This window comes from Silene latifolia, chromosome Y (assembly GCF_048544455.1).
Source record: "Silene latifolia isolate original U9 population chromosome Y, ASM4854445v1, whole genome shotgun sequence".
Lineage (NCBI taxonomy): Eukaryota > Viridiplantae > Streptophyta > Magnoliopsida > Caryophyllales > Caryophyllaceae > Silene > Silene latifolia.
In genome coordinates, this window is record NC_133538.1 from 19,201,910 (window position 1) to 19,228,093 (window position 26,184).

A 26,184-nucleotide genomic window follows, 5' to 3' on the forward strand; every position below is an offset into this window, starting at 1 on the left:
ACTATGATAAGATATCGTTTCTCCCTAATGGTGTGTTTATTGTTCGTTTTCCCACCTTAGAGTGCAAAAACCTTGTTCTGCAACAGGGCTACCCTATGTTTGATAATAAACCCATAGTTGTGCAACCATGGACTGAGGACGCCTTGTTAACTAAATCTCCTGTTAAAAGTGTGCCAATTTGGGTTAGACTATGTGGTTTAGGATTGAAGTTCTGGGGGAGAACTGTTTAATCAAACATGCTTCTCTCATGGGGCAATATGTCAGGGCTGATACTGCCACTTTAGACAAAACCAGACTTGGCTATGCTCGATTAATGATTGAGGTTCAAGTGGGACAGGAATTCCCTGATAAATTGTTCTTTAATGATGAACATGGTCGTCAGAATTGTGTGCTTGTGGAGTATGAATAGAAGTCCGTTATTTGCACTCTGTGTAAGGGGATTGGACATCACCAAAGTATTTACAGGAAACCTTCTAACCCTTCTCAACCTAAACCAAAGGTGATTCAGGTATGAAAACCTAAACCTGTGGTGCCTAGGGTTGTGGTGAGGCCTACACCTGGTGTGACTGCTCCAATTCCATCTACTGCTCCTCTGGTGCCTACTGAGTCTTTAGCACCTGATCTTGGAGGAATGGGTTCCAGAGTGTCTTCTGATATTACTTATGCTGCTGCTCTGTCCTCTCCTCCTAGATCTCCTTCAAAAGAATCAACCAAGGTACATTCTGAGAAACTTAGTCAAAGGGGGTCTCCTGCCAGGGGTCCAACTAAGGTAGTAACTGAGTCAAGTAGTCAAGGGGGACCTCCAAAGCATCCAAATATCAATGAGCATGGATAATATTGGATGTTGGAATGTTAGGGGTATTAATAGTTTAAATAAACAGGCTGATATTAAATGGTTTCTTCATCAGAATAAAATAGGCCTCTATGGATTAGTTGAAACTAAGGTTAAGTCTAATAATTTTACTACTGTGCTTAATAATCTTGGTCAAAGGTGGTATGGTATCAATAATAATATGCATCATCCTGAGGGTAGAGTCTGGGTCATTTGGTTGCCTCAAATTTTCAATTTTACTTTGGTGCAATCTTATGATCAGCAAATCACTGTGGATGTTACTGATGTTCAGACTGGGGATCATTTCTGGTTTACAGTGGTGTATGGGTCTAATTCTGACACTGAGAGATTACAGCTTTGGCAGGAACTTCAAGCTCTGAAGGATAGTTGCAACTTAGCTTGGTGTGTTGGAGGGGACTTTAATGCTATTATTCACTTTAATGAGAGAGTTGGCAGTACTGTGTTGTGGAGTGAGATTGAGGATTTTGGGCTGTGTGTGGAGTATTGTGAATTAGTGGATCTCAAAGCTCAAGGTTCCTTTTATACTTGGAATAACAAACAAGATCCTTCTACTCGGGTTTTTCCAGAATAGATCGTTTTCTCATTAATCATGATTGGTTGCAAATGTACCCCAATTCTTATGCCTATTTTATGAATGAAGGCCTTTTTTATCATAATCCCTGCATTTGTTATAGAGCTGAAGCACCTGTTATCAGAAAATCTTCCTTCAGGTACTTTAATATGTGGGGGCAATCCAAAGATTTTCCCATCATTGTTCAGTCTGAATGGGCCAAAAACATTGCTGGTGGTAGAATGTTCCAAGTGGTGACTAAGTTGAAACATCTTAAGAATCCTTTGAAAGCTCTCAACAAACAGAAGTTCTCTGATATTGATACAGCTGCTGAACTGGCCAGGTTCCTTTTGGATAGTCTGCAATAAAAATTACACCTCAATCCTCACGATATGAGTCTCAGGGAAGCTGAACAACAAGCTGCTCATAATTATAACACTCTCCATAAGGCTCAAATGAGCTTCCTGGGGCAAAAAGCTAAAGTTGATTGGCTTAAAGATGAGGATGACTGACACAGGACAGGCTTATCAGGATGCACATCATTTCTGAAAACAAGTGCTTCTTATGTGGGTTGCAGGAGGAAAGTTTGAATCATTTGTTTCTTGAATGTACATTTAGCAGGCAGTGTAGTGATATGGTCTCTGCATGGTGCTGTCACAGACTTCCTATGCAGCAGATTATCAGGTGGTGGACTGAGTGGAGACAAGCCTCTGCTTGTAAAAAGAAAATTATTGCCATGATTCTTGCTAGCCTGATGTACCATATCTGGTATAGCAGGAATTGTAGCAGGATAGAGGGATATGTGTTTAGACCTCAGGTTATTGCAGGAAGGGTGAAGTGTGATGTTCAAAATCGTTTATCACAATGTAGCATTCGTACTAAAAATGCGTCTGTATTAGCATGGGTAGAGCATATAAGTTGTAATTGAGTCTGGTTCAAGTAAGACTCGAAGTATGGTTGTATGGGACTATTGATTATTTTAATGAGAACTTACATTTTCCCAAAAAAAAAAAAAGATGAGGATGAGAACACTGGTTTCTTTCACAGACAGATTAAGGCTAGGCATATTCAGAATAAGGTTCTAAGTATTAAGGATATTCATGGTACACTGCATAAGGACCCTGTGCATATTGAATCTGCTTTTCTGGAGTTTTATAATGACCTCCTGGGCACCAGTCATCATACCTCTCAAGTTCATATCCCTACGGTCAGAACTGGTAAAGTAATAACTGCACATCATAGCTCCCTGCTTTTGAGACCTGTAACCCCTGATGAGATCAAGCAGTGCATCTTTTCTATACCTTCCTCTAAAGCTCCAGGCCCTGATGGCTATTCCAGCCAGTTTTTCAAGGATTCCTGGGCTATTATAGGTAATGATATCTGTGCTGCTATTACTGAGTTCTTTAATACAGGTCAGCTCTTGAAGCAATTGAATGCTACACTTGTTACACTCATTCCTAAAGTTCCTAATCCCACCAGTGTTCTTGAATTTAGACCCATAGCATGTTGTAACATTATCTATAAGTGCATTGCTAAGCTGTTGTGTGCGAGATTAAGTGAAGTGCTCCCTGATATTATCAGTCCCAATCAGGGTGGGTTCATCAAGGGAAGGAATATAGTTGAAAATGTTCTCATATGTCAGGATCTTGTGCGGCTTTGTAAGAGGAAAAGTGCTTCTCCTAGGTGTCTCATCAAAATAGACCTAAGGAAAGCCTATAATACTATTGAATGGTCCTTCCTTCACAGTATGTTGGTTGCTCTTAAATTTCCTAATGCCTTCATTGATAAAATCATGACCTGTGTCACTACTACTGCTTATTCTCTTTCCTTAAATGGTAATAGCTTTGGTTTTTTCAAGGGCAAAAGATGGCTCAGACAAGGAGACCCCCTCTCTCCCCTTTTATTTACCATATGTATGGAGTATTTGTCTAGGATCCTCAGTGTTATTAGCTCTCAGGCAGATTTCAGGTTCCACCCTCTGTGTCATCCTCTCAGATTGAACCATTTATTATTTGCGGATGACTTGCTTCTTTTCTCTAAGGGTACTGCCCCTTCAATTATGTGGATGCTGAAAGCTTTTTCCACTTTTTCCAAGGCTAGTGGTCTTTGTTTCAATAGGAAGAAGTCAGATATATACTTTAATGGAGTATCCAATCAAGTTATGGCTGATATTATACAAGTCTCTGGCTTTAGACAAGGAACACTCCCATTCAGATATTTTGGTGTTCCCATCTCTTCCCATAAACTGAGTAAGAATGAAGGCTTGCAGCTCACGGACAGAATTACTGCTAGGATTAGATCCTGGGGTACGAGACAGTTATCATATTCTGGCAGACTTGCTCTCATTAACTCTGTGCTTACTTCTTTGCACTCATACTGGGCTAGTATGTTTCTCATTCCTAATGGTATTATGAATAAGATTGAGTCCATTTGTAGGAATTTTTTATGGAGTGGTAAGATTCTTATCAAAGGGCGCCTAATGTCAGATGGGATGCTTGTTGCAGTCCTAAGGATGAAGGTGGATTGGGTATCAAGAACTTGAAAACCTGGAATAGAGCTTTGCTTGGTAAATATATTTGGTGGCTTGCTAAAAAGAAGGATCACCTTTGGGTTCGTTGGATTAATCATATTTATATGAAAGGTGTTCATTGGTCCAACTATGATCCTCCTCTTGATTGTAGTTGGACGTGGAAAAAAAAAGCTCACTCTATGTCCTTCTTTAAGCAAGATTACACTAATGATTGTTGGTTATCGTCTGATCAGGAGTACACTGTTTCTGAGGGGTATAATTGGATGAGACAGATCAGGCCTAAGGCTATTTGGAGGCATGTCTGCTGGAATATCATGAATGTACCTAAATGGTCGTTTATTTTTTGGGCTGTTCAACTCAAAAGACTGCTTACGAAAGATCGTATGATGCAGATGGGGTTTTGCCATGATCCTACTTGTTATCTTTGTCTTGCAGCTGATGAAAATCATGACCATCTCTTCTACAATTGTCCATTCAGTCTGCAATGCATCAGCAGTATACAAAAACGTCTTGGAGTGCACTTCACAGCCAGCAACTTATCATATTGGGCTGCCAATGGGAGGATGAGAAGTAAACTACAGAGGAACATTATTGTAGCCTGTCATGTTGGAGTTACTTACGCTATTTGGAATGCTCGGAACAAAGTTAGAATTGATGCTTATGTCATGCGACCTGATTATATAGTTAAGAAAGTTATCAAGGATGTTGTGATGAGATTTTGGGCCAAAAATACTTCAGGACTATCTGATAGAGATGTCAGGTGGATCCATCATTGTAACTAGTTTGCTCTTCTTGTATATCTCCGAGAACTCTATGTTGTAATTATTTTTTGATATCAATATACTTACCTTTTACCAAAAAAAAATTTATTAATATTGATGGTGATGGTGAACCAAAGAATGACAATGAAAACCCGATGAATCGGCGCAGACCATCATGATGGCGAGTTCAGAGATCAAGAAACTTAATGAAAAATTCGACAAGATACCTGGAGTACCTGCCAGCATGAAAGAAGCTGCCCCTGACAGCTATGCTGATTCGCCTTTCATAGACGAAATAGCAAAAGTAGATTTACCAAAGAAGTTTGTGGTCCCATCCATGAAAATCTATGATGGAACCACATATCCACAAAATCATGTGACTCTCTACAAGCAAAAAATGCTGGCTGCATCTATTCCTAGCGAATTCAGACAAGTTTGCATGTGTAAGGGATTTGGAATGACCCTGACCGGCCCTACTCTACAATTGTACATCAACCTGCCAACTGGGAGCATCCATTCCTTCGCCATCCTGATCAATAGCTTCAACCAGCAGTTTCCGAGTAGCAGGGAGTTGGAGAAACGATCCAGTGACCTTTACCGAATTACACAGAAGCCTGATGAAACTCTCAGGACATTGCTTGCAAGATTCAACAAAGAGAAAGTATCCATTCCCAAATGTGACGTTGGAACAGCAGTGAAGGCATTCAGGCAGGGGTTGCTACCACACAACGACTTATACATCGAGCTCACTAAGTATCCCTACCATACCTTCGAAGACGTACAGGCCAAAACTCTTGCTTTTGTCAGGCTAGAAGAAGATAAGAGCTACAAACTTGGATCACCCAGTGGACCAAAGGATTATGAAAAGAGCAACAGGAAAAGCAACAAAGGAAACAACTACAGGCCTACTCCATATTCCAGGCCAGATCATTCAGAAGTTAACCTGGTTCATGAGTATCAAGGTAAGGCTAAAAATTTTCCACCTATTTCCGAACATAACTTCAGTGTTGATATTGCAGGATTAATCCAGAGACTTGACAACATGGGATCAGTAGTCAGATGGCCCAGGAAGTCGGAAAATCCCAACCCTAGAAGGGACAATTCCAAATGGTGCGAATTCCACATGGACATTGGACACACGACGATGACTGTTTCACCCTGAGGAAAGAAGTGGCTTATCTTCTGAAATCCGGATACTTAAAAGACCTGATCAAGACGAAAGGCAGGAATGTGAATCAGGGCAAAGAGGACGAGGAGCACAAGCAGGAATGTGAACCAGGGCAAAGTGGATCAGAAATCTGCGGCCTGACCAGTTCAGCAGCAAAAAAGATTGCAAGGATGCCAATGACTGTCTCACCCTGCAAACCAAATCATATCCCAACAATCACTTTTAACGATTGTGACCTAGTAGGTATTCCCGATGTTCATCATGATGGCCTGGTAATATCTATGCAGATTGGAACCGCTACAGTACGAAGGATCCTGGTAGATGGAGGCAGTTTAGTAAACGTGATCATGCTTGACGTGCTGAAAGCCATGAAAATTAACGAGGACCAAACCACCAAAAAATCCAGCGTCTTTGTAGGGTTCAGTGGAGAGACTAGAAGCACTCTAGGAGAAATCCACCTTCTAACCTACGTTGAAGGAGTCTCATCCTATGAGAAATTTGGAGTACTTGATTACCTGTCATCTTACAACGCGATCTTGGGTAGACCCTGGATTCATAATGTCAAGGCCGTACCATCAACCTATAACCAGTGTATCAAGATACCGACAGACTGGGGCATAGCCACAGTCAAAGGGGATCACAAGACAGCCCAGGAATGCTACACAACAGCCTTGAAGCCTTCCAAGGCAGGTAAGTCCCTTGCATAGCAATTACAGTACCCTGTCAGGAGCACTTATGTAGCACCTCCCAGAATGGAAACATGTCAGGTAATTCTGGACCCTGAGTACCCTGACAGGTATGTTTTTGTAGGATCTGACGCCCCAGATAGTGTCAGGCCCGAAATGGTAAAGTTTCTTAAAAATAAATCATCTTGGTTTGCTTGGTCACATTTTGATATGACTGGAATTAGTGCTGATATAATTACACATAAACTCAATGTTGACCTATCTTTTAAGCCTGTACAACAGACGAAAACTTGCAGCTGAAAGAAATGCCATAATTAATGCGGAAGTGGAAAAACTCTTGGATATGGGAATGATCAGGGAAGTAATGTACCCTGAATGGCTGGCTAACGTGGTTGTTGTGCAGAAAAAGAATGGAAAGTGGAGAGTCTGTGTAGACTACACTGACCCGAACAAAGCTTGTCCCAAAGATCCATTTCCTTTACCCCATATTGATGCCATGGTAGACTCCACATCAGGCCATGAGATGCTGACATTCATGGATGCTTCCAGTGGATTCAATCAAATAAATATGCACCCTACTAACCAGGAAAGTACTGCATTCATTACAGACCGAGGCATATATTGTTACACTGCCATGCCTTTCGGCCTGAAGAATGCAGGGACAACGTACCAGCGCCTGGTCAACATGATGTTTAAAGACCAAATAGGTGATATCATGGAGGTGTACATAGACGACATGGTGGTATAATCCAAAAATGCAAAAGACCATGTGAAGCATCTAGAAATAGCATTCAAAATATTGGAGAAATACAACATGAAGCTCAACCCTGCAAAATGCCACTTCGGAGTTTCTGCAGGAAAATTTCTTGGATACATGGTCATAAAGAGAGGCATAAAAGCCAGCCCTGAACAGATAAAAGCTATCCTGGAACTACAGTCACCCAAATCTGTCAAGGATATCCAAAAATCTATGGTCGGGTAGCTGCCCTGAACCGTTTCATATCAAGATCCTCTGAGAGGTGCAAAGCATTTTACAACCTCCTCAGAAAGAATAAATAATTCCAATGGACGGAAGAACATGAGACAACCTCCTTATTTGATATAGATCCAATACCAAGAGACTTGAACACCCAGGTAGATGCTTTGGCCAGCCTAGGTTCAAATTTTACCCCTACAGTTTTCGATAAAATACCAATTGTTCATTTATTAGAGCCGGCCATCAGTAAGCCTGAACAAGTCAACCCTATCACACAGGATAGTAATTCTTGGACCAAACCCTATTATGATTGGTTTCTCCGAGGAATATTACCTCAGGGAAGACACGAAGCAAGGGCTCTTAAAATTAGAGCTTCAACTTATGCTATTATCAATAACACTCTATTCAAGAGATCGTAGGCTAGACCATACCTGAGATGCTTGGAGCCTGACGAAGCCAAACTAGTACTTCAAGAAATACATGATGGACACTGTGGTAACCACAAAGGAGGAAAGAGCCTGGCAAGTAAAGTTCTCAGGACAGGCTACTACTGGCCTACACTGAGGGCTGACTGCCTGGAATATTCATCAAAATACGAAGCCTGCCAAGTCCATGCACCAAACATACATCAGCCATCCGAGCTCCTTCATTCAATTTCCGCACCCTGGCCATTCATAAAGTGGGGCATGGATATTGTGGGAAAACTGCCCGTAGCTCCAGGACAAAAAGTATTCCTGTTGGCTATGACCGATTACTTCTCCAGATGAATTGAGGCTGCTCTTTCAGGCAAGTAACTGAAAAGGAAGTAATATCCTTCATCAGGACAAACATCATTTGCAGATATGGAATCCCATCAGAAATAGTATGTGATAATGGAACCCAATTTGTGGGGGAAAAAGACCCAAGCATTTTGCCAAGAATGGAATATCAACCTGGTAACGTCAACTCCTGGATACCCAAAAGCTAATGGCCAGGCCGAATCCAGCAACAAGGTAGTCATAAGCTGTCTAAAAAAGAAGCTAAAAAGAAGACGAGGCAGATGGGCTGAAGAACTTCCATTAGTACTATGGGCAGATAGGACAACTCCAAAGACATCAAGAGGCCAAACACCTTATTCCTTGGTGTACGGCTGTGAAGCTGTCATTCGTGCAGAAGTACGGGTGCCAACATCAAGGTACAGCCTGAACAATGTAGAAACAAACAGAGACCTGATGCAAGATAGCCTGGTTTTAACAGAAGAGCTAAGAGATGCTGCCAAAATCAGGATAGCATCATACCAACAAGCAGTTGCCAGGACTTACAACAAAAATGTCAAAATCAGAGTCTTCAGAGAAGGAGACCTCGTCTTACGCAATGTTTTTCCAAATAAAAAAAAGAAAAATCAGCAGGCAAGCTGGCCCCCACATGGGAAGGCCCTTACTTAATTGATTCAATTGTTGGACATGGAGCATATAGGCTCCAAACACTAGAAGGAGAAATGATCCCAAGATCCTGGAATATAACTCATTTAAAAATATTCCATATGTAAAGACCAGATTAGGCTACAATCAGGTACAAACTCATATCATTACTCAACCTGACGTGATACCTGAAAAATTACGTGTTTTACATGCTCTGTATGCAACTCATATCTATATATTTAACTATCCCATTTTCTCTCACTTTTTGAATCTTGAACAATTATACATGATAGAAGGTTATATGCATAAATATTCAGGATTGAGGGCTACTCTACTATATATCAAAATTCTGAAACAAAACTTTACACTTAACTGTGCCTGACGAGTTGGTAACCATCACCGGATACAGTAAATGTCAGGACCAATCATGCATGAAATAATTGCCTGACCTGACTAGGTTTACTGCCAATGTTTACAAACGGCTGGACGCAGCAAGACAGGTGCAAGGGTGTTATCTCATGACCATCAGTCTAAAAGCCCTCCTGACAGGCCAAATACCAAGCCCTCCAGTCAGGCAGGGGACATAAGCGCTCATGACAGGCCGGTTTTCCCACCTCTTCAACCATTATGGCAAAAAACCATACTTGGTTGAATTACTCCCGACAGTTCAAATAACAGGATAAATCAAAAATACTTTGCAGGTTAACCAAACAAAACTTTTGACAGCTCCAACAGGATTGGAAAAAGCAAAACTCACAGGCTCAAGCAAAGTCAAAAAACCAAAATCAGCCAAAAAAGGCCACCATGCCTATATTAATAAAGCCATTACCCCCTGGGGCAAAGGCACCAAAATATTCATAGAGGCCAGGGATAGTCTCCCCGACCTGAATAGAGACAGAAAAAGAAAATAAAATTGTTCGTCCAGGGACATCCCCCCTGGATGGGCCAAATACCAACTAAGAATATCAAACTACTGCTTCTCCTTGGAAACAGTACCACTACTTCTACCCCTGGCCGGATCAGCATCAACATCTTGCTCCCCTGGAGAGTCCACCTCTTGTTCATTTCCCATGTTTTGCAGGTCAGGATACTTTGAAGCAGCAAAAACCATCTCAGCTTTAGGGTTCCATTTTTCCCTGGCCTCAACAGGCTCTGACATGGCAGCAACCTTCCCCTTAATATAGAAATAGAGGGAAGCATCATCAAGCTTGAACTTCAATTCATCCCTCTCATGGGTGAGCTCTTCATTCCTGTCCAAAGCTTCCTGCAATAACCGTTTACTCGAATCTGCCTCAGCCTTAGCAGCATCCTTCTCGGCCTGCACCCTCACCAAGTCAGCGGCTTTAGCAGCCAGGTCAGCCCGTGCAAAATCCAGTTCAGACTTCAGCCTATCATAATCCGATCTCATCAGATCGATCTTGGCTACCAAAGAAGTAGCCTGATAAGCATTATGGAGACAGGCCGCAGCACCCTGACCAAAAACAGAAAGAATGAATACGGATATTATACCCCAATAATAAAAATACCCAAACAAAATGCACAAAATACATATAATAGTAAAAACAACGTACCTCCCTCACAGCAGCCATGGCGCCTGCCAAAAGGCTGACTGAATGATCCACTGAAGCAACCGCCTGAGTAGCAGTTTCAACAGGGTCAAGGGTGAGCATGACATCCGACTTAGAAGCAGTGTAATCCCTAATATTCACCTTGGCAGCCTCTATATTTTCCACCCTGGCTCTCACTTCCCTGACCGGGGCAGAAGTGTCAACATCTTCAATTTTTCTTTTCTGGGCTGCTGAACTTATTTCAGCAGGGACATCAGGTACAGTAGTGACCTTGAGAGCAGTAGGTTGTTCGGCTAAATCGATAACGGGCTCAGCATCTCCGCTTCCCTGGGAGCCTTCCTCCTTAATCTTAGCCAACCTGGCTGAAAGGTCAGCCATACCAAGCCTGGCAAAGCGAGTAGATGAACTGGTGGCTACAACACGAAACACTATATTAGCAATATAAACTAAACATCACCAGGAAGCCAGAGTAAGAAGAAAAAAGAAGTAAAGATAGACTTACTGCCTGAGGTAGTGGCACTAACAGCCCTTGAAGGATTAGCCACCCTGGCAGTACCATCAGCCTTCAGACAACGAGGAAGATGGTCAGCCCCACAACAGAGAGGCCAAGACCTCTCCAAAGGAGGAATAGCAAGGAAAGCAGAAATATTGGCGGTAGGATACTCAGTTTCAGTAATCCAATCATCGACTACACACATAAAAGGTATGATTCGATATGAATTTTATTTTATTTTTTTACTAACGAGTAAAACATACAGGGTAAAAGAAAAGCTAAAAAACTCACCAGCAACGCAAGCTTCATAATTTAAATACGCAAGATCAGGACCCATAGAATTGGTCCTGACAAATATGTACCCAGCAGCCTAATTCTTATCATGGCCGCTATCCAGATTGCTCAGAAGAGGAGTAGTAGAAGCCCTGACCTTTAAACTTATACGGCCAGGGCTATTGGTTTTGACAGCATAACAAGCTCTCAGATCATCAAGGGAAAACGAGATATTGTGTTTTTTACAGAGGTACTCAACGGAACAGACAACCTTCCATACCATAGGCATCAACTCATAAGATGGAACACCAATCTCCTTAATAACCTCAACTATAAGAGGGGAAAAAGGAAGCTTACAACCTACCCTGAAAGCCCAGTCGTGAATACAGAACCAACCAGGACACGCCCAGTCAACCCTGATAAGAGAATTCTCAGGGATCCAGACTTCAACATCAGCAGGGATGATCCCCTTATTTTTCAACACCTTTTCAAACTCGGGCTTCAAGCGGTTTTCAAGAGACTGATCCTCATTTAAAGCCTTCGTAGGCTTGAACTGGAAATCACCATGGAAATTGAGATCATTTCCAATGGAGAATCACTCGACTTATTGATTGTGGAAGGTTGAGCCGCAGAAGAAAGAGGCAAATTCTCAGAAGAAGTTTCTTCGGGATTATGGGAAGGAGGGGTTCCAGGAGTCGCTGTCCTGGTAGACTTCTTTTTTGCGGCCATTATTGAAAGATTATGAAGATTAATTGAAGATTAAGGAACTGGAAATTAAGGAAAATTAGAGAAGAAGGTTATTAAGAGAGAAAAAAGAAAGAAATAAGGGAGATTATTCTAATGGAGTTTAACTTAATGAAGTGAATGGGTATTTATAGTAGATTAAATTAGGGTTTCAACCGCAAGTGGAAGGATAATCATTGAAGAGGTTGCAGCAGAATTTACACGCGTCATAAACTGAAGGAGGTAGCCGTTATAGAAACTGATTAGGCATAATTCAACCGTTGGGTAACTTTCCAGAAATTAAAGTTATCTCCTCATTTCTTATCCTGACACATTGAAAATAAGGAGATAAGGGGCAATTGTTAGGCCTGAAAATCCGCAGACATCCCTGATCAGTACCTCACCTTAACCTGACTATCAGGGTGCCAAGACGTCAGGCTATCAGGACACATGAAGACAGGCACCAGGCCATGGAGAGGACAACGGTCAAAATATCATGACGATATCAGACTAGGAACTAATATTATAAGAGGAATATACGCACAGCATTGAATAGGAAGATCTCGCAATTAATACAGCAATTAAGGGCGTGATATTTGGAATTATTGCGGGTAATTAAGGAAAATATTCCTCATTAATGCCAGGATCAAAGCAGCCGTTCAACAAGAGCTTATATAAGGAACCTTTGGAAATCATTTGAGGACACAACAAGAGAAGATAGCATACAACATATTTTCATATCATTTTTAGATAATCACACCCATTTGTGCAAAATATAATACAATAGTGAAATCCTCTCCTGGCTTGGTGCCCGTGATTTTTTCCCATTTAAGGGTTTTCCACGTACAAAATCCTTTGTTTTATTAGTTTTATTACAATTATATTTGCAGCATTATATTTCACCTTGACGACCTGACATATAGACCAACTAGAGCTAGTTAACCCTACTTAAATCAACTCTGATCTGATCTTGCCTTGCGCAAAATCCACACGAAACAGCACCCAAACAAAAGTTATTATTATCACATCTCTTTTGGTGAAGGACTACAATGGTGCGTGTGATGTTCATAATCTAAATTTTTTAAAGGTTTATATTATTCATTACTACAAGGTGATTCTTATTCCTTAAATAACTGGTTATAAAAGTATCTCAACATCATCCTCAAGAAGTCTTTATGTTAATCTTGATGTCCCAGAAGTCAATGCCCTTAAGGAAACCTGCAGGTATATCTTTACATTATTGAATTTCTAAAAAGTGAATGGCCTTTTATGGAATATGCTTTCTGAGGAAGTTTTATATTGAAATTATGTATGCCTTCTAATCATATTGTTGGGAATGTAGGATTTGGTTTGCTACTGCATTGCAGAAGTGAGAGATATTATTTCCAAAAGACCGTGGCATTACCCATCATGTATTAAATGTACAACCAGGTCACAGTATAAAAATTCCAAGTTTTATTGCAACAACTGTGAAAAAATAATGGAGACTCAAATTATTAGGTATCCTCTTGCGTTCAATATTTATATTTTTAGTACTATAATATATTTGTGTACTTAAACATTTTCCACACTACTGACAGATATAGAATTGAGTTACAAGTACAAGACTCGGACTGTACTGCAACTTTTGTCATATTTGACAAGGATGCCAAAAGGTTAATTGGCCAGGATGCTGCTACTCTTAGCGACGCACAACAATTAGAGGTATTAGTAATGCTCCATCTATTGCTTTTAGTTCCTACTATCCACATAGCCAAATTGTTGTCTTATAGTTGTGTTTCAATTTATAGGAGGAGGATGATGAAGATTACATCCCATTGCCAACTTTGATGAAAAACACATTTATTGGAAAACAATTTCAATTCAAAATTAAAGTTGTCAAAACAAATCATGGCAATCTAGGCGACAATAGTTTCAACGTCATCAGTATTTTAGATGAAGCTACATTCGAGGTATGTTTTATCACTTTTGTTGATTGTTGTGAGGTCTTATTTATGTTCCTACTTCAACTTATGACTACGCTAATTTGTAAACAGGGCGCAAACTTAACAGCTAAATCAACAATTGCTGGGAAACGTTCCCATTCAGTAATTGATCTTGAAGCCTCAAACACACAAAAAGAAGTAAAAACCACAAAGAGGCGCAACTTAACAATGAAACAGAATAAATAGGTAAATATTCATTATTACTATACCATTATCGTAATTGTTGGTCATAACCAATTATATACCTAATGATCATTGTGTTTTGCAGATTTCACAGGTGATCTAAGGTGATTTAGGTGGCTACTGAAGGAGTAAAGATTACTTAACAATTCCGAAGGAAAGAAGAATAGCTTAGTTAATTGAATTAGATTTGTTTTTTCCACTACAACATAATAATAGTATAGCTTTAGCTTATGACTATATTTTTATTAATGTATTGATAGATTACTATGGTTTTTGTTTTCTTTCTTTTTTTTAGTGTCTGCAGAAATAGATTACTACACTTATTAGTATTATTAACTTTATCATTATCATTATAATTATTTTTATTATGATTATTCTTTTATCATTGATAATGGTTTTGCAATCTACTTTCATTCAATATCCTATATCTTATGTGCTGCATAATCAGTTTCACAAAATACTCACGTATTAAGTACATCATCAAGATTCGCGGTAAAATTATATTAAAAGAAGTTACAGAATACAATGTGCAAAAAGAAAAAAATAAACGTTATCAATTAACATACCTGTAAACAATACTTGGAATCACGATGTGTTTTAACCCTACACAAGGAAGATAAAACCTGCACCAGGACGATACAGAAAATTATAACATGTAGACATACCAAATGATAAAATTAGAACTAGAATATAATTATTAAAGATAAAACTTCTCATAATGCAGACAATCAGGAATGCTGTTGTACAGTTTGATTACTAAAAATCTACTCCCAGTCAATATCCCTACTATGATTAGTAAATATATATAATATATAATTAAACCGAACAAACTACAGACATCCAACATCAATAAGAAACATAAACGGTTTCAGAAATACCAAAGTAACTTGCACCCCAGTAACACGCACTTAAAAAAAAAAAAGCAATGTCTACAGAAAAATCAGAAGCATCCAGAGGAAAGAGAAAAATTGATATGGAGGACAGCTCGGAAAGTACACAACAACGTAGAACAAAAAGAGGAGCGCAGCAGCAGGAAGACCCCCTGGTAGATCATAGCCAACTTCCCTGCACAGGTTCACTTCTTTTTAACCTCAAAAATTGCACATATTCTTCATGAAAAGACAATTATACTCCCGCTCAATATCCCTACTATGATTAGTAAATATATAATTAAACCATGATTTAAAATAAAAATACACGCAGTTTAAAGATCAATATCCCTACTATGGTTAGTAAATATATAATATATAATTAAACCTAACAAACTACGGACATCCAACTTCAATATAAAACATAAACGGTTTCAGAAATACTACTCCTTCTACGCTTCAACTAACAAGCAAAAGCATCCAATATATATACACCCATAAACTTTGTAACCTCCTAAACAATAACCAAAGTAACTTGCACCCCAGCAATACGAACTTTAAAAAAAATACAATGTCGACAGAAAAATCAGAATCATCCAGAGGAAAGAGGAAAAGTGATATGGAGGACAGCACGAAAAGTACGCAACTATGTAAAACAAAAAGTAGAACGCAGCAGCAGGAAGACCCCCTGATAGCTAATAGCCAGCTTCCCTGCACAGGTTCACTTCTTTTTAACCGCGAAAACAATACTTTGTCTGAATGACCTATAATACCATTTGTTACAGTTTTTTTTTCAGAGCTTTACGTTTTTAAAATAATACTAACGATAATATGTCTACACAACATTCAGAAGTTTCCGGAAGAAAGAGGAAAAGGGTTATGGGGGTTAGCACGACAGGTACTCAGCTACGGAGAACAAAAAAAAGAACGCAGCTCGGGGATGATCCCATGATAGTTGATAGCCAAATTCGCTACACAGGTTTACACTATTTTAACCCACAAAAAATGCACATATTCATCATAAAAAGAAGAACTCACCTGACCAATAACGCCATTTATTATACAGTTTGTTTTCTCAGACATTCACACTTTCTTAATAAACTAACAATAATTTGTTTACAGACTTAGGTAGCACAAGTTCAGGGAGAAAATATCTCTACCTAGGCGACCCAGAATACAAATGTCCTAAGTGTGAAGCGATTATGTGGTTTGAAGAGAGGATAAAGAAGACAAGTACAAAAAAATCAACAAGATTCAATATGTGTTGCAGGGATGGCAACATTTGTTTAGTAAAGATGAAACCCCCACCTGACTTCTTATATAGACTCATGACAACTAACGAATCAGAGGCCATAATGTTTAGGCAAAACATTCGAATCTACAACTCCTGTTACTCCTTCACTTCCATGGGTGCAAAAATAGACAAATCTGTAAATAAGGGACCAGGACCATATGTTTTCAGGATAAGTGGGCAAGTTCTTCATCGTATAGGTTCACTACTACCCGTAGGAGGGGAGCCGCCAGCATACTCACAACTATATGTTTACGATACAGCAAGTGAAATACTGATACGGGAGAGAACAGTCGGAAAGGAAGAGGGCAGTCCGAAGTTAGACCAAGGTATAATGTTACAGCTCAAGGACATGCTTGACGAGGTAAATCCTCTAACTCAAGCATTTAGGATGGCGCAAGAGAGAATAAAGGAGCACAATGACGTCCAACTATCCATTATATTATTAGGTTCACGGAATAAGAAAGACAAGGTATATAACACCCCGACAGCCTCTGAGATAGCCGCACTAATTGTAACATTCCGTTTGATGTTATGGGTATTTTGATATTGGATTGGCTCTGGATGATATATTACGGGGCTAGTTGGTAGTGTATGGAGTTAGTGTTGAGAGAGATATAATGGAGTTGATACGATATCGTGAGCCATGTTGTGGAGGTAGGAATAGTTAGTGGAGTTGGTGTTACGAGTTCATGTTTGGGTTGGAGTTTTGTTCAGAGTTCTTAGTCACGTTGTTGTGTCTTGATCGAGTTAGTATGGTGTTTTTGCTACGAGTTTTATGGTATAGGTTAGGTGGTGTGCCGAATGAGTTGAGGTATGAGAAATGTTTAAGTAAGAGAGTCTTGGATATATGCATGGCGAGTGTTTATATTATAGGTGGTTATCTTTGACATGCGGTGGTGATGAGGATAATGAGATGATATAGCTAAGGATTTAGTATTAGTGAGTTACGAGGACATAACATTTGTCTTAAGAGGAGTAGGATGCGATAAAAGAGAGTTTCATGGTGGTGCATGTGGTAATATAATTGGAAGTAGAGTGTTAGCATAGCGTAAAGGAGGGATTTGTTTTGTGGATGATACTTATAAAAGGCCATGGCCGTGCTTGTAGTAGTGTGATGCTTCAGAGTGTGAGAATATTTTATATAGTGTTGACAGTTGGAGGATGATGTTATGAGTCTGAGTAAACTTCGAGGACGAAGTTCCTTTTAAGGGTGGTAGAATGTAACATTCCGTTTGATGTTATGGGTATTTTGATATTGGATTGGCTCTGGATGATATATTATGGAGCTAGTTGGTAGTGTATGGAGTTAGTGTTGAGAGAGATATAATGGAGTTGATACGATATCGTGAGCCATGTTGTGGAGGTAGGAATAGTTAGTGGAGTTGGTGTTACGAGTTCATGTTTGGGCTGGAGTTTTGTTCAGAGTTCTTAGTCACGTTGTTGTGTCTTGATCGAGTTAGTATGTTTGTTTTTGAGTATGGGTTGAACTTCGGGGACGAATTTCTTTTTAAGGAGGGAAGACTGTAATACTCCGTATTTATGAGTCTCTGGGTACTCTCTCGAGTAGGCCTTACTCTGTCGAGTAAGGGTGAGTTGCAGTTTAAAATAGTTTCTGACCTGTTGGGTACTCGATCGAGTAACGTGGGTACTCAATCGAGTAAGGGGGCACTCGATCGAGTACCTTAGCTACTCGATCGAGTAGCCGGTTTACGGGAAGTTATTTCTCGGGTTTTGTTAATTATGCGATTAAGGTATATAATACTTCCGTCATTGTGCTTAAACACTTTTTCAAAACCTATTTACTGTCAAGAGAGAAAACAAAGTACGTTCTTCGCTTTAATCGCATTGTTAGCAAATCTCGGAGTTTGGAAGGTCGGATTTCACCTTTCGTTATACCGTTGAGATCCTTGCATCGAGGGTAAGATCTATGTACCGTTTTTATAGTATTTCCTTTAAGTTGTTTAAACCCTAATATGGGGAATTGGGGGTTTTGTTGTAGATAATGATTGGTAGTGATTATGTGTATGTATGATAAGAGGAGGATTTGTAGAAGCGGCTTTTTGATACAGTTGTTGAGACCGTCTGATTGTTGTGCTTTTCAGGTAGGATTTTCTACTCAGTATTAGTCCCATAATGGGATGATTGTTGATGTGTTGAGATTGATTGTTTAATATCGTAATTGTATTGTGACGACTGTGATTGTGATTGTGATTGTTTGTCTCTGGTTCTCGAGATGCGTTCTCGGCTGAGTGGAGTCACTTGCGGGAGTGGCTTCACGCCCTAGTTTCGCCTCCTGTGGAACCCGCCACAAGAGGGATATGCACATTAATGGACAGGGTTATCGCTCGGTATGATGAGCGGGGCTTAGGTGGGTACGGCTGCGGTCCCCCACTGGCAGGGCTGGTCCAGTGGACAGTCGGTGATTGAGATTGATGGGACTGGTGTGATTGTGTGTGTGTGTGTGTGTGTGACGGTGTAAGCTGTCTTTTTGTCTTATTGTTGATATATATATAAGTTGTGTGATTAGTACTGACCCCGGTTGTTGTTTTGTAAAACCTGCGGTGATCCATTCGGGGATGGTGAGCAGGAATTGAGCAGGTTTGAGTTGAGTACTGGGATAGCTGGGATGTGCCACCGTCTGACGATAGAAGTCTTCCGCTGTAGTTTTATTAGTTTTATAACTTTTCATTAACTCGGTGAGAGATTGGTTTGAGAATTTGTACCCGTATTTTGGGATTTTGTTTCAGTTGTACTTTTCACTAAAGTTATATCATTTAAAGTTGTTTCGTTATTGTCTTATGAATATCATGCCTCGGGTAACCGAGATGGTAGCATCCTTATACCTGAGTGGTCCTGGTAAGGCACTTGGAGTATGGGGGAGTTACACTAATAGTCAGTCCTGAAGGTAGTAGTACCAAAGGTAGAGATATATTGATTGGCCACAGATCAACTGGATTACAAACAATTAGTGAACTACACCCGTCTTACATGGCCTTACAATACCCACTCTTATTTATGTATGGAGAGGACAACTTCCACTTAGATATACCGTATTATACTGACCAGGATAACCCCGAGACGTCGAGAAGGAAGAATGTAACTATGCGAGGGTACTACACCTACAGGATACAACAAAGAATCTCAGAAGGCCATATTTGGCAATGTGGCAGACGATTGTTCCAACAATTCTTGGTGTATTGTTGTTGTGCGATTGAATCAGATAGGTTATGGTATATTAAAAACAACCAAGACTTATTCAGATGTGATATACTGAATGATATATGCGATGCTATTGAGAAAGGAGACTTAATTGGACATGTAATCAGAAAAAGATTTTATCTACCGCCCTCATTCACAGGGAGCCCAAAATATATGTACCAGCGCTATCAAGATGCAATGGCAATTTGTAGGTGGTATGGAAATCCTTATCTATTTCTAACTTTCATCGCAAATTCAAGGTGGCCAGAGATCGAAGCTATGTTAAAATACATTCCGAACCAAAGGCCTGAAGACAGGCTTGCTATTGTGGCCAGGGTATTCAAGTTGAAGCTTATGCAACTACTACACTGCCTAAAGACGGAGTGCTATTTTGGAACGACAATCGTAGGTAACTTTTTTAATGCAAAAGACCATTAATAACTTAGATTCATAATACATCTATATTAATCAGAAATTACCAATATCACAGATGTATACACCATTGAGTTTCAAAAAAGAGGGCTGCCACATGCACACATTTTATTATGGTTAAAAAAGGAAGAGGTTGATCTGTCTACTGATTATATCGATAGCATTATTCACGCGGAAATACCTGACAAGGACAGAAAACCGGCTTTATATGAGGCTGTGTCCCGCTTCATGGTACATGGCCCATGCGGTGAAGCAAATCGCAGTTGCTCTTGCATGGTGAACGACACCTGCAGTAAGAAATACCCAAAGTCATTTAACAAAGAAACTACATTAGACCACAATGGGTGCTCTATATACAGACGACGCGAAAACAAGAGGTAACTAAGACCCACATCTACTTATGTTACATAGTTGTTGTAGTTAAATTACTTTGTGTTTTATAACAGATAATACTAACCATGTCAAATCAGCAAAACGCACCAATACTTATAATCCAAACCACGCTTAACAAAGGTTGTTTGACATGATTACATTAACAGAACAATAAAGAAAGAAGACAACCACATGGACAACCGTTCAATCGTGCCATATAACCCCGGATTACTGTTGATGTTCGACGCACACATCAATGTCGAATGGTGTAATACTGCAAGAGCCATCAAGTATTTGTTCAAGTACATCGCAAAAGGACCAGACAAAGCTACTTTAGTCATAAAGGACGACGCAACAGACGAGATAAAGTCTTACCTGGATTGTAGGTACCTGTCTGCATCCGAGGTAGCATGGAGAAAATTTGAGTTCGACATCCAAGAGAGGAACCCGTCAGTGATGCAACTGCCAGTACACCTAAAAGGGTAGCAGGCTCTACTAATAAGAGACGATGACATACTGAAAGTAGTACTAGCGAGAGAAAGCAACACGGAGACAAAGCTAACAGCATGGATGAGGGTAAAAAAGATGTTTCCGGAGGCACGAGAACTTTCCTATGCAGAATTTCCTACTAAGTATATGTGGGATGATGGGTGGCAGAGAAGAAAACAAGGAAGATACATTGGAAGAATTTCTTACGACCATCCCACTGCCGGAGAGAGATATTATCTTCGTCTTCTTCTCAACATAGTGAAAGGTCCAAAAAGTTACGAGGAAATAAGGACAGTCAATCAGTGTGTGTATCCAACATTCAAGGATGGGCAATGCCGTCACAGCTACGAGAACTGTCAACCGATGGGCAATGCCGTCACAGCTACGAGAACTGTTTGTCACAATGCTACTATGTTGTGAAATCACAGATGTAAATAATCTATGGGAGACAAACTACTCGATCATGTCAGAAGACATAGAGAGGAAGAAAAGGAGATTATTTGGGTACCCGACCTTACCCTCTCAGACTCCGCCAAAAAAACATACACCTTGATTGAAATTGATAAGATCCTCATGAAGTGCGGAAAGAAACTAAAGGATATAAAGGGCATGCCCCAGCCGGATGAGTCAGATATTAAAGGCATGGAAAATAAGCTCATAATGGAGGAGAAGATGTACGACAAGAAACAAATGCAAACCGAATGTGAAAACAGGAGAAAACTGCTAAATCAAGAACAATTAGGTAAGTGACGGGCAATATTAAGTCTACCTACTGTTTCTTTTAATTTTGAAATTCAATATTGTTATGTTAATGACACAATAGCTGTATACGAAGCGGTTCTAAAATCCGTCGACAACAAGATAGATGATGTGATCTTCGTTTAAGGTCACCGAGGGACTGGAAAGACGTTCTTATACGGAACAATATCGGCTAAGCTACGTGCTTCAAACAGGATTGTACTAAATGTTGCCTCATCAGGTAAGACGATAAAGACACAGACATGCTTTACATATTGGTAAATTCATAAATTAATAGTTATATACAAACTATAGGTATCGCGACTTTACTTTTGCCGGGAGGTAGAACAGCACATAGCCGATTCGAGATACGATTGAATTATTTGACGACTCTACGTGCAATGTATGACAGAACAGCCAACTTGCAGAACTACTATGGCAAACATCACTGATAATATAGGATGAAGTGCCTATGGACCATAGGCACGCCTTCGAGGCACTTGACCGCACATTAAGGGACATTGTTAGTTTCAAAGAGCCTGAGGCATCGTCGAAACTGTTTGGAGGTAAAGTTGTATTACTTGGGAGCGACTTCAGACAAGTGCTGCCTATAATCCCTAAGGGACGGAGATAAGATGTAGTCCAAGCGTCGATAAGCAGATCCTACATTTGGAAGACATGTAAAGTTTTACTCTTAAGAACAAGTATGCGTGTCAGTGAAATAGATGGAACTGCAAAGACTAAGAAGAGAAATCAAGAGTTTAATGAGTGGCTATTGACAATGGGTGACGGGAGGTTCCAGGCTAAGCCAGAACCACATGAAGACGAAGCTACGTGGATAAAAATACCAGAGGGTTATGTTTACAGTACTGGAAAGATAGACATTAAAAGCATGGTCCAAGAGATCTATCCTAATTTCTTAACTAGAACAGAGGATCACAATTACCTGAGGGAAAGAGCGATTCTCACCCCAATAAATGAGAACACCGACTCCATTAATGAATACATGGTCGATTTAATGCCTGGCACCTACAAGGTCTATATGAGCTGTGATGAAGTTTGTGCTTCGTCAATAGACAGGGAAGAGCAATTCACAGCATATCCAACCGAGTACTTGAACAGCCTCAAGCTACAAGGCCTGCCAAACCATACGCACAAGTTAATGGTTGGGATGCCGGTTATGCTACTAAGGAATATAAACCCCTCCAGAGGATTATGTAATGGCACAAGACTCATAATCACACGTACTGGCAATTTTATAGTCGAGGCAACAATAATTACGGGGTCTCAAGTTGGAAAACAAGTGCTCATATAGAGAATTATGATGACCTCATCAGATACCAAGATTCCGTTCATTTTTAAAAGAAGGCAATATCCGCTTAAGCTTGCTATATATGCTATGACGATAAACAAGAGTCAGGGTCAGTCTCTTACACATGTGGGTGTATATTTACCTAAGCCGGTATTCAGTCATGGGCAATTATATGTGGCAGCCTCACGGACGACGTCGCCGCAAGGTCTGAAGTTCTTCATCGACGATTCAGGACATTTATATAAGGGTTACACAAGAAATATAGTGTTCATCGAGGTATTTTCAGATTTACCTACGGTCTAAGTTTAGTCCGGATGAACAATAGGTTACAATTGGTTAGTAATTGATTTAGATCTAATGCGTATGAACAGAAACAGTTTCATTTTTACAATTTCTCCTAGATGATTTATACCATCGTAAAACTTACTAAAGAACCCAGATTTTCTAATCATCTCTATTTATTCTAGCCAGTCTACGATTTAGACTGAAGACGTATCTTCACGTTGAAATATCTTGCCCATTTGGTAAAAAAAAAAGCAAAAGAAAAGATGTCCACTTAATAGACAACTGGTTCACACATGAATAAGAAAATTTTCAAAGGAGAAATAAAAGGAATAAAGACTGATAATCTTCAATTCTACGCGGTTGTGTCAGTATCAGTTCAGAGATCAGACTATCAGTGAGATCAAGCGGAATAACATTTTCACATGCATCAAAATCAAAATCAAAAACGTCTCACAACATTAAGATAAATCAGACTATACCTGGATAGATAAGGGATAACCGATGATGATGGAGATTCGATTATGATGATACGCGATGGTGCTGCTGATGACGGCATTCAAAGGTGATGTCCGCGATGCGGCAAAATCATATGATTGATATTGATTTTGATTTCGGTTATTCGATAAATGTGTGGAAATATCAATCTGATGTACAGATGATGATACTGATGATGATTTTGATGAAAAATTAACGATTTAGGGGTTTTCATTTGGGTAAAGGAGCTATGAAGACTTTACTATAAAAATGTAACATAAAACTTAAAGATGGTAATGAAAAAAAGTGGATCCACAGTAGATGTATAGTCAGCCCCACCCTTCCCTTTGAGAAAGATTTGGGGATGGAGTAAATAAGTGGATGATATAATGTTTTTTAACAAAACTTTAACTTCTATTTCACTTAAAACTACAAAATTTATCAATATATTTATTCAATTAGAACAAGAACAAGCCATATACAAAGTATTTGAAACTCCATAATACGTAACCCGTAATTTATAGTTTCAAGTGCGAATCGTTCCGTCTATGTACCTGGCTCGATTGTGCAGAATTTTACTTACCAAAAGTGACAACTGAATATTATGAAATAACAATATTGAAACCGTACATCGCACGGGCAAAAAAACTAGTATATATCTATGTCACACTTAACAAATGTCTCATTTATTTTCCAAATATTTGTATATAACTTTCGAGCCTTGTTATTAAAAATATCGAAAGAAAAAAAAACGAAAATTCAACAATTATATATAGGCTTGATTTGAACTTGAGTTTGGCTCGAGCTTGCGTTAAATCTCGCAAGCTTGATAACGAGCACATTATTGAGCTCGAGTTTTGCTTTACGAGCACAAGCCTTATTTTAAGACCAGAAAATATCAACATTTTTTAATAGAAAATAATCATGTAATGATAAAATGTTATGACTAAAATTGTCACTATTATTTTAACAGAAACCTTATCGTAACATTTTATCATAAAATATGTACATTTTATCGCAAAATGGTTATGCTTGGTTTGTCTTAAATTCAGATGCAAATACTTTGTCTGAAACACAAATTTGCCTTAGCTATATTTGAAATTTTGAACATAAATGCAGGTTAAGTTAGCTATACAATAATTTGTAGGTATGAGGTCTCCTTGTGCTTTTATGGTACAGTGCATATTTAAATCACATTTTTTTTCCAGTTGTTAATATAGAACATAGAAGATCAAATAATCTCTTTTATATATATATATATATATATATATATATAGAGAGAGAGAGAGAGAGAGAGAAAGAGAGAGAGAGGCAAGATCCGGTGAGTTCACCTATATATTTGAGTCCCATGAGTCCACTTATGTATCCCACGCTGTACAAAAGAATATCACAAACTTACACTTCGAGAAGAATTTGGGCATATTCGTGATCGTGAAGCTGGAGCCTTGCTCACCCATAATCACAAGGGCAAAGGAGGATGGGTTACCTTCCCTTTCATCATAGGTAAATATCGATTAATTGCTTTTGTTTATATTTACTGTTAAAGTACTTGCGTCTTTAGCTATTAATGGTTGCCGATGTAGAAATAGGTGCTTATAGTCTAGTAGCAACCAAGGACGTTTGAATATAAAGAAGTCGTTTTTTGTAGTAGTGGTCATGAGAATGTTCATTTATCATGTTCACATTGAAAATGTCATTTTATTGCACACAACCAATTGTTTCTCTTTTTTTTTTTTTGGTAGAATGTGAGAACCAATTGTTTCTCTCGTTGACTAAAAAGGCCAATTGTTTCTCTTGTCTTTTAACCCAATCTGAACCCGTCATTTTGATAATTAAGCTTGTGACGTTTATAGTTCAGGGAACTGCTTTAACAGAAAAGGTAAATATTGATTAATCCCTTTTGTTCAGTTGTTGGGCCCTAAATTATCCTGCCTGACCTGATATAGGCCAGGCAACAGCCAAAGACAACTTCCAGGCTCTAGAGATCTAAAACCAGGCATTTCTCCAAGATTGACGGGCATTAAGCGGGAGTTGATTAAAGACAAAGAGAAATAACCAAAGCGGACTGAAAAGATAAAGCACCAGGCCATTGCGAGGCAACAAACAAGCGATCTCATATGTTCCCTACAAAAAAGGAAGACCAATTCCGAAAGGCAAAAATGTAGGGAGCAAAAAAGCAACGGCTAAGAAAGAAGTAACCATCTCCGGGTAAATAGGGGACATTCCCTATTTACCAGGAAAACCTAAACGGCACAAAGGGATTGAAAGCAACCACCTATAAATAGAAAGTGGGGGAAGACAAGAAGGATTATCTGAGATACCATCACTTTTACTCATATACTTTGTATTCTTAAGCAATATATTCGCTTCACACCCGATACAACAATACTCTGTCAGGCTATCCAAAATCATAGTAACAATCACTCCTGGCTTGGTGCCCGTGGTTTTTCCCTTATTCCCGTGGTTTTTCCACGTATAAAATCCTTGTGTCATTATTTATTAGTTTGTTTTACATTTAATTACACCAATCAGGCAAGTTATTCGAGTTAGATCACCCTACATATAAATCCCT

The 26,184-nt window shown here is 39.3% G+C and overlaps 3 protein-coding genes across 3 annotated transcripts; all 3 read left to right on the forward strand.

Moving 5' to 3' along the window:
• The first annotated feature begins 247 nt into the window (after nt 1-247).
• On the forward strand, nt 248-4,715 carry LOC141627693 (uncharacterized). Its single transcript, XM_074440920.1, has 7 exons — nt 248-399; nt 538-769; nt 882-1,324; nt 1,528-1,746; nt 2,025-2,323; nt 2,420-3,930; nt 4,167-4,715. The coding sequence occupies exons 1-7, from the start codon at nt 248-250 to the stop codon at nt 4,713-4,715; spliced, it is 3,405 nt and encodes a 1,134-aa protein (XP_074297021.1).
• Nucleotides 4,716-16,313: 11,598 nt separating this feature from the next.
• On the forward strand, nt 16,314-20,800 carry LOC141627694 (uncharacterized). Its single transcript, XM_074440921.1, has 4 exons — nt 16,314-16,781; nt 19,379-19,919; nt 20,001-20,319; nt 20,482-20,800. The coding sequence occupies exons 1-4, from the start codon at nt 16,314-16,316 to the stop codon at nt 20,798-20,800; spliced, it is 1,647 nt and encodes a 548-aa protein (XP_074297022.1).
• Nucleotides 20,801-22,247: 1,447 nt separating this feature from the next.
• LOC141627696 (uncharacterized) lies at nt 22,248-22,856 on the forward strand. Its single transcript, XM_074440922.1, has one exon. The coding sequence runs from the start codon at nt 22,248-22,250 to the stop codon at nt 22,854-22,856; it is 609 nt and encodes a 202-aa protein (XP_074297023.1).
• Nucleotides 22,857-26,184: the final 3,328 nt, after the last annotated feature.